The 14,207-nt window shown below is 50.7% G+C and overlaps 1 protein-coding gene across 11 annotated transcripts in view; it reads left to right on the forward strand.

The window, feature by feature from the left end:
- The first annotated feature begins 10,203 nt into the window (after nt 1–10,203).
- GLRX3 (glutaredoxin 3) overlaps nt 10,204–14,207 on the forward strand; it is a 31,999-nt gene continuing 27,995 nt past the window's right edge. For 4 of the 11 annotated variants that reach the window (XM_069567663.1, XM_069567669.1, XM_069567666.1 and 1 more), the window contains exon 1: nt 10,228–10,388. In XM_069567663.1, the coding sequence (XP_069423764.1) occupies nt 10,300–10,388 (89 nt within the window). In that variant the 5' untranslated portion in view covers nt 10,228–10,299. Of the gene's footprint in view, nt 11,072–11,354; nt 11,604–14,207 lie in introns of those variants that run through there. The other 7 variants (XM_069567668.1, XM_069567662.1, XM_069567671.1 and 4 more) reach the window with 7 other exon arrangements.

Genomic DNA, 14,207 nt, shown 5'->3' on the forward strand with positions numbered 1-14,207 from the left:
ACCAGTAAAGCGTCTGCCTACAATGCGGGAGACCCAGGTTCCATCCCTCGGTCGGGAAGATCCTCTGGAGAAGGAAATGGCAACCCACTCCAGCACTCTCGCCTGGAAAATCCCAAGGATGGAGGAGCGTGGTAGGCTACAGCCCATGGGGTCGCAAAGAGTCGGACACGACTGAAAGACTTCCCTTTCGCAGCAACGCTGCAGGTCTGTCTTCAGGTTCCGATAAAGAAAGAGACGTCAGCCTCAGAGACGCGGCTGCACAAGGATGAAGGGCGGGCCTGAATTCAGACACAGCTCTGTCTGGATGTCTTCTCCTGCCCTCGCCTTTCGTTCCCGTGGAAACCCTCCTCCTTACGTACGTCGCAGGTCTTCCTGAAACCCAGTGAGTTTGGCCAGGCAAACCACAGCAACAGTTCACAAACAAAACAGCTCTGCTAGTTGCCCCAGGGGCCTTGATGTCCCCGCACGAGTTTCCAGGCATGGCTGGTGGGTACAGAGCCCCCGTGGGCTTCCTCAAGGGGCGCCTCTGCTGTGCACAGACGTGAATAATCTTTATTCTGAACACCCACCTTGGCGCTCAAGGTGGTTCATGCGTGGGAGTGTGCCACCAAGGGCTTCTCTTCCTAAAAATCTGTGTCCCCAGTGCCTAGCACAGACGCGACCCAGCAAGGGTGCTCAGGGCTGAGCCGATGAATGAATACGTTCAGCAGAGGTAGTTGTGTGGGGTCACCTGCCCACTCTGGGCTGTTTTCAGCTAGAGACAGCGGCGTTTCTGGGATGTTAGGTGGGACACCGAAACAATGGGAATGGACAAGCTTCACCTCTTGTCTTTGTGATTTTATCTCATGCTTCCACGCCCCAGTCAAAGCGTTACTAAAGAGCGGCTGGCCAGGACTGCCTTCAGGGCCCCGCCTGCAGCCGCCCCTCCTGCCTTGGTCTTCAGGTGGACAGCACATGGGTACCTCGAGGGGCCCACTCACCATGGACAGCTGCTCCATCCCAAGGCAGTTAGCGTTCGAAGGATGCCCGTCTTTCTAGAAAGTCACCACGTGTTCGTCTTCCTAAGGGTCATGGTTTTATCTCCACATTATTTTTGCTCAGGTTATTATTATTTTTTTTTATGCGAGACTCAGTATAAGATTTTTCTAAATGCAATCCTTATATGATCCAGGTTGATTTCATTAAGGCAAATCATAATGATAATAACAATAATAATAAACCACCATTTTCAACTTTCAAAATAACATCCCTACACGAGACCTTTGGGATCTAAGCCATTTCCCTATATTATTTCCTGGCATTGTACCTATGCTCTTCAGGGATGATCAAAAAATAGAAAATTATTTGAAAAGCTTTACAACCAGTGCAAATTAGAGATTTGTAGGATACTGTAAGACACATGTGCCTCCATCCATCCCATAATGGGACTGTAAGCACTTGCTACCTACAGTGGGCAGGGATTTTATAGTCCGTCACTTTGCATTTTCTACATAGGTGCTGTAGAAAAATTAAAATATTAATAAACCACATATGTGCTTGCAAAAGCATTTAGATTTTAATATTTTATCTCATTTTAACTCACCTCTGCTTCTAATTGCTGCATAATGGTTGTTAAATGCCAGACACGAGTGTACTTCCTGTGCTGTGTTGTGCTATATTTCGGCAGTAGGCGGAAATTTTAGCATGATGTTTTATATTTCATCCTAAAATTTTTTTATTTGCAAGTGTATGAAGTCACATTGGCTATGTTTGACAATACATTTTTGGCATGTATTTTCACATAAATTATAGGGTGTTCCTGCCTCTTGGCTCTCACAACATAGTAAGGAGAAAGCCCCAGGCTGTGGAAATATGACTGAGGCCGCGTTAGCATGTGGGTTGGAAATAATAAGGATTATAAATGACTCGGTAGGTAGAGAAAACAAGGAGAGAAGACTTATTGGGGAGAAGTAAAACAGCTTGCTCTGTTTATGCGCAGCTGAAAGAAGGCTCCCTGAAAGATATATCACTAGTCACCTTCTTTTTATTTCTGAGGGGCTTTTATTAACCCCTTTTTATCAATCAAAATAAATTGATTGCCAGTGAATGCCATCTTTTCTGACTGTTTGAAATTATAAAACAAAAGCAAAGGCACACAAACTCACATGCTGCATCTTTCGGTAAAGAAGAGACAAATCCCCCCATAGGGATTGCTAAATAGTGTTAAAGATTTTTATCACTGTCCTTAAAACAAAACATCTCATTTAGGGGTGGGAGTAGGCCTCGGGATTCTTCTAAACTCAACTCCCCTAGCTGTGACAGTGGACAGGAATTCCAAAACACTGTTACTTAATATTTAGGTCCCGTCGTAAAAGGACATGTTTCTGTAGGGTAAATACAGTTATGCCCAATAATAACTCGGTGCGGGGTAAGACCTGATTCAAGGGGAGCAAAAAGCAGGGTGGCCAGGAATCCCTGTGACGCGCATCTGGTCATTTCTAGCTGTGAAGCCGCGACAGAGGCTGTGCGGAAGCTGGAAAACCAGCCTCTCATCCAGGTGGGCAGGAGCCCCCTCCGGGTCCTCACCCGTCGGAAAGGCCTGAGAGTCTGGGGCAGTGGGCATCAGACACAGCGCTGCAGGGGGAGGGGCTTCCGGGGGAGGGGCTGGGGGCGTGGCGTAGCAGGCTGAGTCCTCAGACCTCCCTGAGGTCCCTGGAGCCTGCCTCGTCCTTCTCAGCCTTGGGACCGCTGCGGCCTGACCTCTGAGGGGCTCGGCGCCTGGCAGAGCCAGGGCTGGGGGCCGTGTTTGCTTCTTCCCTCAGGTTCACACCGCAAAGGGCTGCCTTCTGGGAGGCCCCGACTTCTCCTCTTATCTTAGGAAGGAGACCTTCCCCTCCGTGGGAAGGTCTGTGTCATAGCTAGAAAGTCTGAGGGTCATGTGGGCATCGACATGTTTACATGAGATATTTATCCTAATTAAAATAGTGAAGCTTATTTCATACAGAGGCGTGAAGAATAGATCCTAACTTAAAGCTGGAGCTAATAATGGAGTCACTAAGGTTTTTGCTTTACTCTGAAGGAGGTTTAGCTGCTTTATCATGAGAATGTGAAATCCTGACCCAGGTTTAGGTTTATCTTTTCAGACTTTTGTGTTTTATTTCAGAAGTTGAAATAAGACAAAATAAAGGTCTGCCAAGTCTTAGGGAAGGAACATGAGGGTACCAAGGGTCAGGAACAGCAGAATGGCAGCATTGGTACAGACATAGCAAGAGCATAGAGCTCGGATCCTCTGGATAAAGAAACGAACGGGCAAAGTGTGTTCTGAACATAAGTTACACTTATTTGCTGTTCAAGGTGATGAATGCTTGCAAGGGAGCACTCACCACCTATCAAAATGTGTGTGTTTGGGACGGTGGCCACTGGTATTGGGGCTGGAACTGGCCCATTTATTTTATATACACACTACAGGGGACTTTCATGGTGGCTCAGCTGGTAAAGAATCTGCCCGCAATGCGGGAGATCTGGGTTGGATCGCTAGGTTGGGAAGAGGAAAGGAGAAAGGAATGGCTACCCACTCCAGTACTCTGGCCTGGAGAATTCCATGGAATCCTGGGGTCCAGAGGAGCCTGGTAGGTGACAGTCCATGGGGTTGCAAAGAGTCGGACATGACTGAGTGGCTTTCACTTTCACAGGGCAATAGGCCTAAGCATCATTTAAAAATCAGTGGTTTGCTTTTTCCTTTCTTGTTTTGTGCTAGAGGAAGAAATTTAAAGTCAGAAATTTTTGTTTCGTTTCTTTTTTCTTTTTTAACAGAAAAATCATCCTAGCCATTGTAATCTGAGGTGGGTGAGCCAGTCGAGAGACCATGGGAACTGGGAACGCTTTCAGAATCTGATGCGAATCTAGGTCTGTTCCCATCATCCGGGGTTATTGTACCATTCCTCCACCTTCCTGGAGTTGCCCCTGAGCTGCAGCAAGAGCAGCGGCCACCACGCTGTGGGGTGGGGGACTCCCGCAGCTGCTCAGCGGGAGACCACCAGCATCCCTGCCTGTCCTGCCTGCTGGACTCCAGCGGGGCTGTGGCTGGCCAAGGCTCACACAGCCTGCCTGACAGCACTGGAGAGGTTCAGGAATACAGATTTCTGAGTCGTATTGATGTGTGGCAAAAACCATCACAGTATTGTAAAGTGATTATCCTCCATGTAAAATAAATAAACTTCAATACACATATCAGATGATTAAAAAAAAGATACTTGGTGTTCCTTTGCCCTACACCTGGAGGAAATGCCACCGTTATCTTTTAGGTAACAGAGAGGCTGGGAAGAAGGCCTTTGTAGGTGTGGCAGACTTGTGAGGCATTTTGTCAAACCTAGGATTGTTGTGTCACTGGTTAAACCAGCTAGCTCTCCCGGCTGGGACGGCTCCGTCCTCGTGTGGGAGGATCACCGACTGGCCGTGGCTTGGCCGCCAGCACTGCACAGCAGGGTGTATTCTTTAGGGGTGTGTGTTCTCAGCATACCCTGAATTCCGTGCACAGGTAGGAAGGGCCAGCTCTGCTCACGGCACTTGCTGGACCCTCCAGACATCCGCTCTGTGAGGAGAGAGGTAAAGGCAGAACCGGCCCTCGAGAGTGCCAAGGTCAGTGGGACAGAAGGCCTGTGAACTCCAGGGTGGAAGGGTCCCTCTGAGACAGGACATCTCAGAGCCACATAGCCTCAAGGGGCTTGACTGCTTAAGACTTCTTAGCTCGCTTTAGAATTACCTCGGATTTTACAGGGGATCTTGTTTGTGACAGCAAAGCCACTTGTATCCTTAAATAAGAATTACCAACAGCAACAGAAAATTAACTCCAAAATAACCTGGAGAATAAATACACAGACACATCCGCGCGCACACACACACACACCCGCACACACACACACCACCGTTTATATGTAAAACGTTTGACTCAAGACAACACACAGCTGCACACAAACATACACAGTGACGCTGTACACTCATGATCAACAAAGTGTCATCACAGCTGTATCTGGGTGGTCACGCAGAAAACCGAACCGTTGGGTAGACAAAGGTGTGCGTAGCAGCGTGTGTGCGGGTTTCTCCTCCTCTCTTACCGCACATCCCAGCCCCGGCCCCCGTACCAGCCTCTTTCATCTGTATGGGACAGACTCGGTACATTTTACAGCACCTCACATATGCTGCTGGTTGAACTGAGAAGGCAGGAGAAGGTATTAAAAATTGGCAGGTCAGTGGTGAAGCATGTTTTCGGAGGATCAACAGAGCCTCTACAGATAGAGCATCAAGACAGAGCATCAGTTTGGGTTAATCCTGAATTGCGGCGTCTCCAGGTTGAATAAAGAAACCACTCAACAAAGGATGCTCCTTCCCCAGGCTGGAGAAGCGGCTGGTGCCACCTACAGCCTGGAAACTGGCTCTACAACCGGCACCTGCTGCCCTGGCTCGTCCTCCGAGGAAGACAGATTAGAATTGATGCAGGGGATGGAAAATGGGCCGTCCGCTCTCAAGATGAATTTCCTCTGATAAATTGCTAACAGCTAGAAGTGTGTTTAAAAATGATTTTGGCTAAAGAGATTTTGAAGATTGTAGCAATTGGATCAAGATTTGTGAACTTCATTTCTTATAAATGTGTTTCTCCTAGAGTGCACCTTATGAGATGTGGTCACATCTTTTTTTTTTTTTTTTGGGCATACAGCAATCCCAAATCATTCAGCCCAGTCCTAGATTAGGTTAGTGGGCGCACATGTATCCACACTGTCCTACCTTCTTAGGGGAAACGGGATTACTATGAAACCATCAGAGAGCACATACTTCTGAAAAGAAATGAAATGTATTTTTATTGGCGGAGCCAAGATGAAGTATGTCTTGAAATCTGTTTTACAAATAAACTTGCCCATAAATTGTCCATTCACTGCTTCGAAATCTTTTTTCACATTTGAGGAGCTGTCAGAGGGTCCCTAATAAACATGAGTCTTATTTAGTTTACTGGATGTGTAATTCTTCTTTTCTTTGAAAATAATTATTTTTCAAGCAAGTGCAGCAAAAATACAACCAATAAAAATCTTGCTATGGCAGCATAAACAACCTTTATAGCCAGCATATACATAGAGTTCTCCCAATAAAAGCAGTTCGTGGTAAGGAAGGGGACAGAAAATTGGCCAGACTTTGCCAGGATCGTGTGCAGGGCTCCCAAGGGTTGACAGAGGAAATCTCACACCCGTTTCCACCTCCCTATCCCAGACTAGTTCTTGGTTATTAGGAAGACAGTTGGAGCATCTCAGTTGCCGAGGAGGCCCTTGGGCCACAGAGAACAAGGGGTGGTCACTTGGTGGGACCCCCGTGTGTCCAGTTTATCTCAACATCATTTGTGAGGCAACCTTCCCAAGGCCCATTCTCAGAGCCCTCAAAGCTGATGGATAGCGGGGTGAAAGTCCTTGGGGGCTCCTGAGGGGTAGAACACAGACCATCCACCTCTTAGTTACCTCATTCTCATTCCAGGCCCCTCAGCAGGATTGTGCCCTGGTGGCTGGCAGGGCTGGGGAGTTCCAACGGGGGTGACCCTTTGGGGCTCTTGGGGAGGATCGTTTGCTCAGCCCTCCCAGGCCTGCGGCCCGCCATGGTCTGTGGTCATAACCCCCCCCACCTCGGGACCACCCCAGGAGACAGCCCCAGTCCGGGAGCACGCCTCCCCCAGAGCAGAGGTGTGGGTGCTCATTTATGCCTTTTACAGTAGCTTGAGAAGATGTTATCGCAGCTTGAGAACAGAAATTAAAGCATGTATCCTTCAGGTGCAAATCTACTGTACTTACAGGTTTTCTGTTTCTCTGCAGGGGGGCTCCATTAATCTTGTAACAGTGAAATTCCTGAGGAAATTAGTTTCCTCCAGTTGGGTTATTCTCAACTGGTCTTTGGGGGAGGAGTAATTAGGATTTAAGACTCCCTCTTAAAGCAAAGGAAGTATTGACCATTTTACCTGAGTAACAACACTTTTCAGTGCCATGCTTTGCTCATTAAAAACCTGTGTGTCTTTCAGCTCCTCGACACAGGGTCTGCAAAGATTTAGCCAGGTGGGAAGCCGATTCCAAGTGCTCATCTATCGTGACCAGGTAGGTGTTTCTCTCCGCCTGGGTCATTTGTGCCCACCTAGCACTCAGCACTCGCCCTGCTGGGGAGTAACTCTTGGGCCCAAGAGGGAATAATGTGCTCTCAAAAAATGGGATGGCTAAAATACGTCCTCACCTACTCAGAAGCGCTGAAATGTTAGCTGTCACCAAACATGATTACACCTCAAGCACACTCACACGTCTCTTTTTGAACTGGGGTCAATTCACAGACGCAGGGTGCAGCACCTTGGCTGCAATAAATGCTGTGCTTTTCTCTCCGGCCTCCCCCCTGCCCCGGAAACCTGGGGCTGGTAGATTGGCCTTACTGTGGGCAGGCAAGCGGACCCAAGTTTGGCTAGGTATCACAGGCAGTGATATTTTTGCATCATGGACTGGAAAGAGCAGGGGCTTTGGAAAGCTGAAAAGCACCCTGTGGCTGTGTATAACCTTGTCTGCCTGTAACTCAGATGTGACAAGCCCTGGTACATGGCTGGGGCTCAGGGCTTCGTGGAGTGGTTTTTATTGCTGAGCTCAGAGACTCACCTGCTGAACATTAGACCTGTTGATGCAACAGTGGTAACTGCAAAAAGGGCAGATGTCCAAGGAGAGGACATCCCTGGTGGTCAGAGGCTAAGAATCTGTGCTCCGAATGCTGGGGGCCTGGGTTCGATCCCTGGTCAGGGAACTAGATCCCACATGCTGCAGCTAAAAATTTGTATGCCACAATGAAGAGCGAAGATCCACTGCGCCACCACCACTAAGACCTGGCACAGTCAAATCGACAAATATTAAAACTCCCCTGTTCTCACTCTCTGGGAGCAAGCTTTCCTAACTCTTCGGGGCACATCCTTCTGAAGACTTTTTCTTTGCGACATTCACCTATACAGTAATGTTGTATTTATACAACTCTGTTTAAAGTTGGTCATCAGAGCAAACACCTTGTGGTGCAACATGCTGTTTTCTCCCCTCTTGTTGCATCTAGATTTTATTTACTTTTTAATAAAAATAATTTTTATTTAAAAATAACTGTAGGGTCACATGCAGTTACAACCCACTCTGGTATTCCTGCCTGGAGAATCTCATGGACAGAGGAGTCTGACAGACTACAGTCCATAGGGTTGCAAAGAGTTGGACATGACTGAAGCGACTCAGCAGGCACACAGTTATAAGAAATAGCACAAAGAGATTCTGTGTATGGTTTTTCCCAAGGACAGCATCTTGAAACACTGTAGTACAATATCATAACTAGGATGTGGATATTCATACAATCTGTCCATCTTCCTCCATTTCCTCAGGTTTACTTTTTGTGTGTTTTTTTTGTTCTGTGCTATTTTGATCACATTCAGGTAATTTACCATCTTCAGCTGCATCTTCTCAGGCAGAGGCACACGTGTAACTAAAGGCCCCTTACAGTCACTGGCACAATGCTGCCCAAGACAAAACATGAAGTGAGCCCAAAATGAGTTACCTGCACACTTAAAAAATCTCTAGCAACCATGTTTAAAGGGTGAAAGTGAAAAGTGGAAGTTGGTCACATAGTCATGTCCGACTCTTTGCGATTGTATGGACTGTAGCCTACCAGGTCCTCTGTCCATGGAATTCCCCAGAGTATTGGAGTGGGTTGCCATGGGGACCTTCCCAATCCAGGGATCGAACCTGGGTCTCCTGCATTGCAGGCAGATTCTTTACCAACTGAGCTACTAGGGAAACCCCATTTAAAGGGTAGAAAGAAGTAAATCTAATTTTAATAATATATTTCACACAACCCAGTATATTTCGACATGCAATCACTGTAAAGATTATTCACTGGATACCCTGCATGAACTTCTTTTGATAATGAGTCTCTGAAACTCGGTAAGTCCACTTCCCCCCCCCCCCGCCCCCCCCCCCCACCACCCCCGCCGGCCCCAAGTAGAGAACATGGTTCATAGCACCTACGACGTGCCGGGCTCTCATTCAGGCTCTGGGATGGAGACACAGCTCCCGCCCTTGATGCGAGACCACAGACGCTTCTAACACGGTGAGGTGTGCCCGCAGTCCAAGGCGCGCAGGAGCCCTGAACACCTGAGGGCGGCTCCGCGGGGCCTGTCCTCCAACCCGGTACAGAGCCAGATGAGCCCAGGAGGAGCCCCACGTGTCTGGGTGGAAGCAATGGCGGTAGTGAACCTAGGATCCAGGAGGAAGGGCGCTTTGGAGACAAGGCCGGGGCTGGTCCGGGGGGGAACCTTAAAGAGACCACCCCCGCCCCACCCCCGGCCCTCCCCCAGCCATGGGCACCGGAGGCAGGGGAGGGCGCTCTGCGGGAGGTTTCCCTGGCGATGGAGGGTGCCGGGATCATGGACAAGGTCATGCAGGCTGGAGAGGAGTGCGAAGCAGTGGTGGAAAGGTGGGAGGAGACACTGCCTGGAGCGTCAGCATCAGGAGGTGCCCAGGGGATCCGGGGGAGGCCTGAGGTTAGAGGGGCGCGGGGCGCGGAGCCGGGCCTGATCTCACAGTGGGTGATGGTGGGCCATGTGCTGACGTGGCTTCGGGTTCTTCAGGGCCGAATTCGAAACTCCTTGTCAGCGTTGAGGTTCGGGGAGGGCGCAACCTCCCTTCCCCTGATCTCCCATTCTTCCATCCCTACCTTTTGGATTAAAATTTCAGCTTGTTAAATACACGCTTCCCTGGTGGCTCAGATGGTAGAGAGTCTGCCTGCAGTGTGGGAGACCCAGGTAGGGAAGATACCCTGGAGAAGGAAATGGCAACCCACTCCAGTATTCTTGCCATGGAGAATCCCATGGACAGAGGAACCTGGCGGGCTGCAGTCCATTGGATCGCAGAGTCGGACACGACTGAGCGCCTTCACTCACTCAAATACACACTCACGTCTCACACACACACACAAACACACGCGTACACCCTTCTCCCAGCTGCTTTAGGAGCTTCTAGGATCGCAGGAAGCCCTGACTTCAGGAGCTCAGGAGGTCAGGATTCCTGAGAGTCCAGAGCCCCGGCGGTCAGGGTCCTAATTGGCCGGCCGGACGCAGCAGCCACAGGATGTTCAACCGGCTCTGGGCTGGCACTCGGCCCTGGGGGGCGGGGCGGGGTAGGGGGCGGCGCCGCCGGGACGACCGGGGGCGGGGCTTCCTGCGCCACCGCCCGCGCTCCGCCCCCATCGGCCGCCCGCGCTCGATTGCTCTTGTCTGGCGGCGGCAGCATGGCGGCGGGGGCGGCTGAGGCAGCGGCGGCGGTGGTGGAGGTCGGCTCAGCTGGGCAGTTTGAGGAACTGCTGCGCCTCAGAGCCAAGTAAGCGAGGCGGCGGGCGGCAGGGGCGAGGGGACGCGGCGGGAGCCGGCCTCACGGGCGCACTGCCTGGCTCCCTCGCGCGCGGCCCAGCCTGGGCGGCCCGGCCCCCGAGCCCGGGTCCCGAGCCCGGGTCCCCGCCCCGGTGCGGGAGCGGGTCCACCGCAGACCCGGGGCTCGAGGCTCCGGGCGCCCCGCGGCGCCAGGCCCGCGGTCCCGGGGAGCGGGGACGCGGGGACCCAGCACCGGGCCGAGGGTGGGCGCGGAGACCCCGGCCCCTCGCCGCGTCGTCCCGGGCGGACGCTGCAGGGAGGCCGAGCGGGGCCGGCAGTTGGCGTCTGAGGGCGCTCGTGGTCGGGCCGAGCGCGCCGGCCGGGGCTCTCCCGCCTCCTGGGCGCACTCCGCCGCCCTCGGTTCTGGTTTGGCCCGCCTGCCTGTCGCCCCGGGGGCAGGCGTCGGAAGGAGACCCGCGGGCTGCGGTGGGCCCGTTTGGCGGGTACCCGGAAACGCCGTCCCCCGCCCCCCAGCCTGCGGGTCGGCGCCGGCGGGCGCGCGGGGCCTCCGGGCGGTCTCTCCGCCTCGGCTAAGTCGAGCCCTCGCCCGGGCACCCGCCCCGCGCTCAGCCGCCTGCCAGCCCTGGGCCTCCCCTGCGCTCGCGCCCTGCCCAGGCCTCGGTGTCCTCTGCGGTGAGAGGGGTCAGGGCCGTGGGCGGCGCGTGGCCGGCGGGCGGGAGCGCTCTCGGAGGCTCCGGGGGCAGAGAGCCTGCGCGGAGCTCAGGGCGGTGGGGCGTGTGGACCTGAATGCGGCCCCGAGTTTGAGTTGGAGGCAGCTGGGGAGCTCCCTGGGAGCGTGGCAGGGGGCGAGGGGGGGGAGTGGGGGTGCGGGTGAGAGGGGAGAGTCCCTGTCTTCCTCGCCGCGGTGCCGAGAAGTGTTCATCAGAACAGCTCCTTCGGCGTTTCAGGTTCACTTGGAAAATTGGTGAAAGAGGTGGTCCCGGGGAGGCGGGTGCGTGGGGAATGACGTTGACTCATTGATGAAAAGGGATGCGGCCCGGAGGCGGCCTTTGGAAGGAGCCGGGCTTGTGTGGATCTGTCCTTAATAAACGCTCAGTTTACCCATCTTAAGTAAACAGCGCCTGACGTCATGAGGACAGAAACCCGAAGCAAACAGAACCGTGGTCACCCTCTCCCGATGAGGATGAAGACTATTTTGCTGTTGGTGTGTTTGGCGTTTTGAGTCTATGTTTCATTTTTTTTAAACGTTAAAGTCCTTAAGACGTCACAGTCGGTTAAAATTTCAGTGTTAATACCGTTTGAATGCGTTCTTGCCACTGGCCTGTAGGTGAAATGACCCAGGTACAGAGCAGTGGCAAGAACGCATCCAAAAGGTATTAACACTGAAATGATTCCTTTAGATGGGCACGTGGGAAATGGTGCTTGGCATCTGGGGAAGGAACAGATCTCTGCTCCTTTTGGTGGAAATGGCAGCATTTCAGAATATGAAGTAGTACTTGTTAATGCCATTTAGCGTCTGTTTGACAGATCATCGCTTCTCAATTTTAAAATTTCATGTGAATTGAAAATGTTTTTTGCCTAAGTCATCACATGTTTATATGTTACTGAAACCCGTTAGTCTGTACAGTGGGAATATTAATACCCATTTGCAGAGTAATTAAGGTTTTGCCCATTTGTAAAATGTTTAATATAGTCTAATACTACACGATTTTAATGCGTGGTAGTCAGTGTTATCTGCACAGGAATAACTTCAGGAGCAGAACATCTGAAGGAACAGACAGCAATTTACTGACCACTAACTGTTTTACTGACAAAGAACCGAGGTTCATCATATTGTTTAAAAGCACAGGAGTTAGGATTTGAGAAGGCAGTGGCACACCACTCCAGTACTCTTGCCTGAAAACTCCCATGAAGGGAGGAGCCTGGTGGGCTGCGGTCCATGGGGTGGCTAAGAGTCCACAGGACTGAGTGACTTCCCTTTCACTTTTCACTTTCATGCATTGGAGAAGGCAATGGCAACCTACTCCAGTGTTCTTGCCTGGAGAATGCCAGGGGCGGGGGATTCTGCCGTCTATGGAGTCGCACAGAGTCGGACACGACTGAAGCGACTTAGCAGCAGCACTTAGGATTTGAACCTCATCTTCTGTGAAGGTTTTTCCTTTAACAGTGCACCCTGTGCCTTGAGCTGTCCATGACAATGGAGAGAGCAGTGGGCCATCCGGAGAGGGTGGCAGTGTCTGTGTGTGTTTCAGGCTTATATCCTCGTGATCTTGGGCGTTCACTTAATTGGAAAGTAGAAGCTAAGCATCTAAAAATGAGAAAAACGTGGATAATTTAAAAGAACATTAATGCCATTCTTTAACGTTTTTAAGGGGCTTACATATTTTTGTTTGGTCTTCCCAACCTCTCAGGGTATTATTGCTGTTTCACAGATGTGGAAGTTAAATTACTCTTCAAAGCCACATTAGTAATGATGGAATTTAAGCTGTATATGTGTACTTTTTCTTTTTCCTTAAGTTGACACTTACTGTTAAAAAGTTTTGTAACCTATTTTAATTTTTAAAAAATGTACTCTTTGTATTTTCCCACGTTATTAAATGTTCTTTGAGATATGACTTTTAATGACTTTATAATATTTTATGATTGTTAAGAAAACTATGTTGTTGAATAATAGATTTTTACAGTTATTTGCTGTGTAAAATACTGGGGAAGTAGTCATATACATACATCTTTGTCTCTTTAATGATTGCTGTAGGATGGATCCTTGAAAGTGGTACAAGAAATTTCTGAAAGTTTCCAACTGAACTTTTACCAGTGGGATATAAAAGTGTTGTCTCACTCTATCCTTTTAATCATTGAATATTTTGATTTTAAAAATCATTTTTCAGTTTGGTAAGAAGTGGTAAAGTAGTCCAGCTGCACGGGTGAGGAGAAGAGGAAGCAGTACTTGGTGAAGTATTAGTACTTCCTCCATGGTCTCTGCCCATGGGCCAAAGCTCTCGAGTTCCAGATACAGCGGGGCCTATGGAGTGGGGGCCTGACCATGTGTTCCTCTCCTGCCTTCAGTGGCTCTTCCTTTGGAGCCTCCTGCTCTCTGTGTCCCAGGCAGTGTCCCTTCTTCCTCAGTCCTGTCTGTGGCCCTTGTCCTCCGTGGTCCTTTGTTTCAGCGCAAGCCCTTGCTTCCTGCCGGGAAAAGAGGACTTCAGTAGCCCCATCAGACTGCTGCTTCTACTTGCCCCTCCCCCAACCCAACAGATTTGCTTGTAGCTTTTCCCACTCTAGGGGCTTCCTGGTGGCCCAGACGGTAAAGAATCTGCCTGCAGTGCAGGAGACCCAGGTTCGATTCCTGGGTCAGGAATGTCCCCTGGAGAAGGAAATGGCAACCCACTCCAGTATTCTTGCCTGGAGAATCACGTGGACAGAGGAGGCTACAGTCCATGGGGTTGCAAAGGATTGGGCGCGACCGAGCAACTAACACTTTCTTTCACTTTACCCATTCTTGATTCCTTTGCTCCTGACCCAGAGGAGACTGTCTTCTTCTCAAGTTGAATTCTTCTCTGCTCTAGATTCCCCTGTCCTGCCACCTCTGAGACCTCGAATCTCATGTCCTCAGCCTCTCCCTCTCATTTGCACTGTCCCCTCACAGAGTAAACTATGAAGATGTTCTTGCATTGAAAAAAGTCCGTCCCTTGATCTGTCTGGATCCTTGCTCTCTCTCTCTCAACAGCCCAGTCTCTTACCTAGTAGGTTCCAGGCAGTTTACTTCCTCATCCTCAGCTCGGTGGTCCACACACCGCTTCTCTCACCT

The sequence above is a fragment of the Ovis canadensis genome, chromosome 22 (genome assembly GCF_042477335.2).
Source record: "Ovis canadensis isolate MfBH-ARS-UI-01 breed Bighorn chromosome 22, ARS-UI_OviCan_v2, whole genome shotgun sequence".
Lineage (NCBI taxonomy): Eukaryota > Metazoa > Chordata > Mammalia > Artiodactyla > Bovidae > Ovis > Ovis canadensis.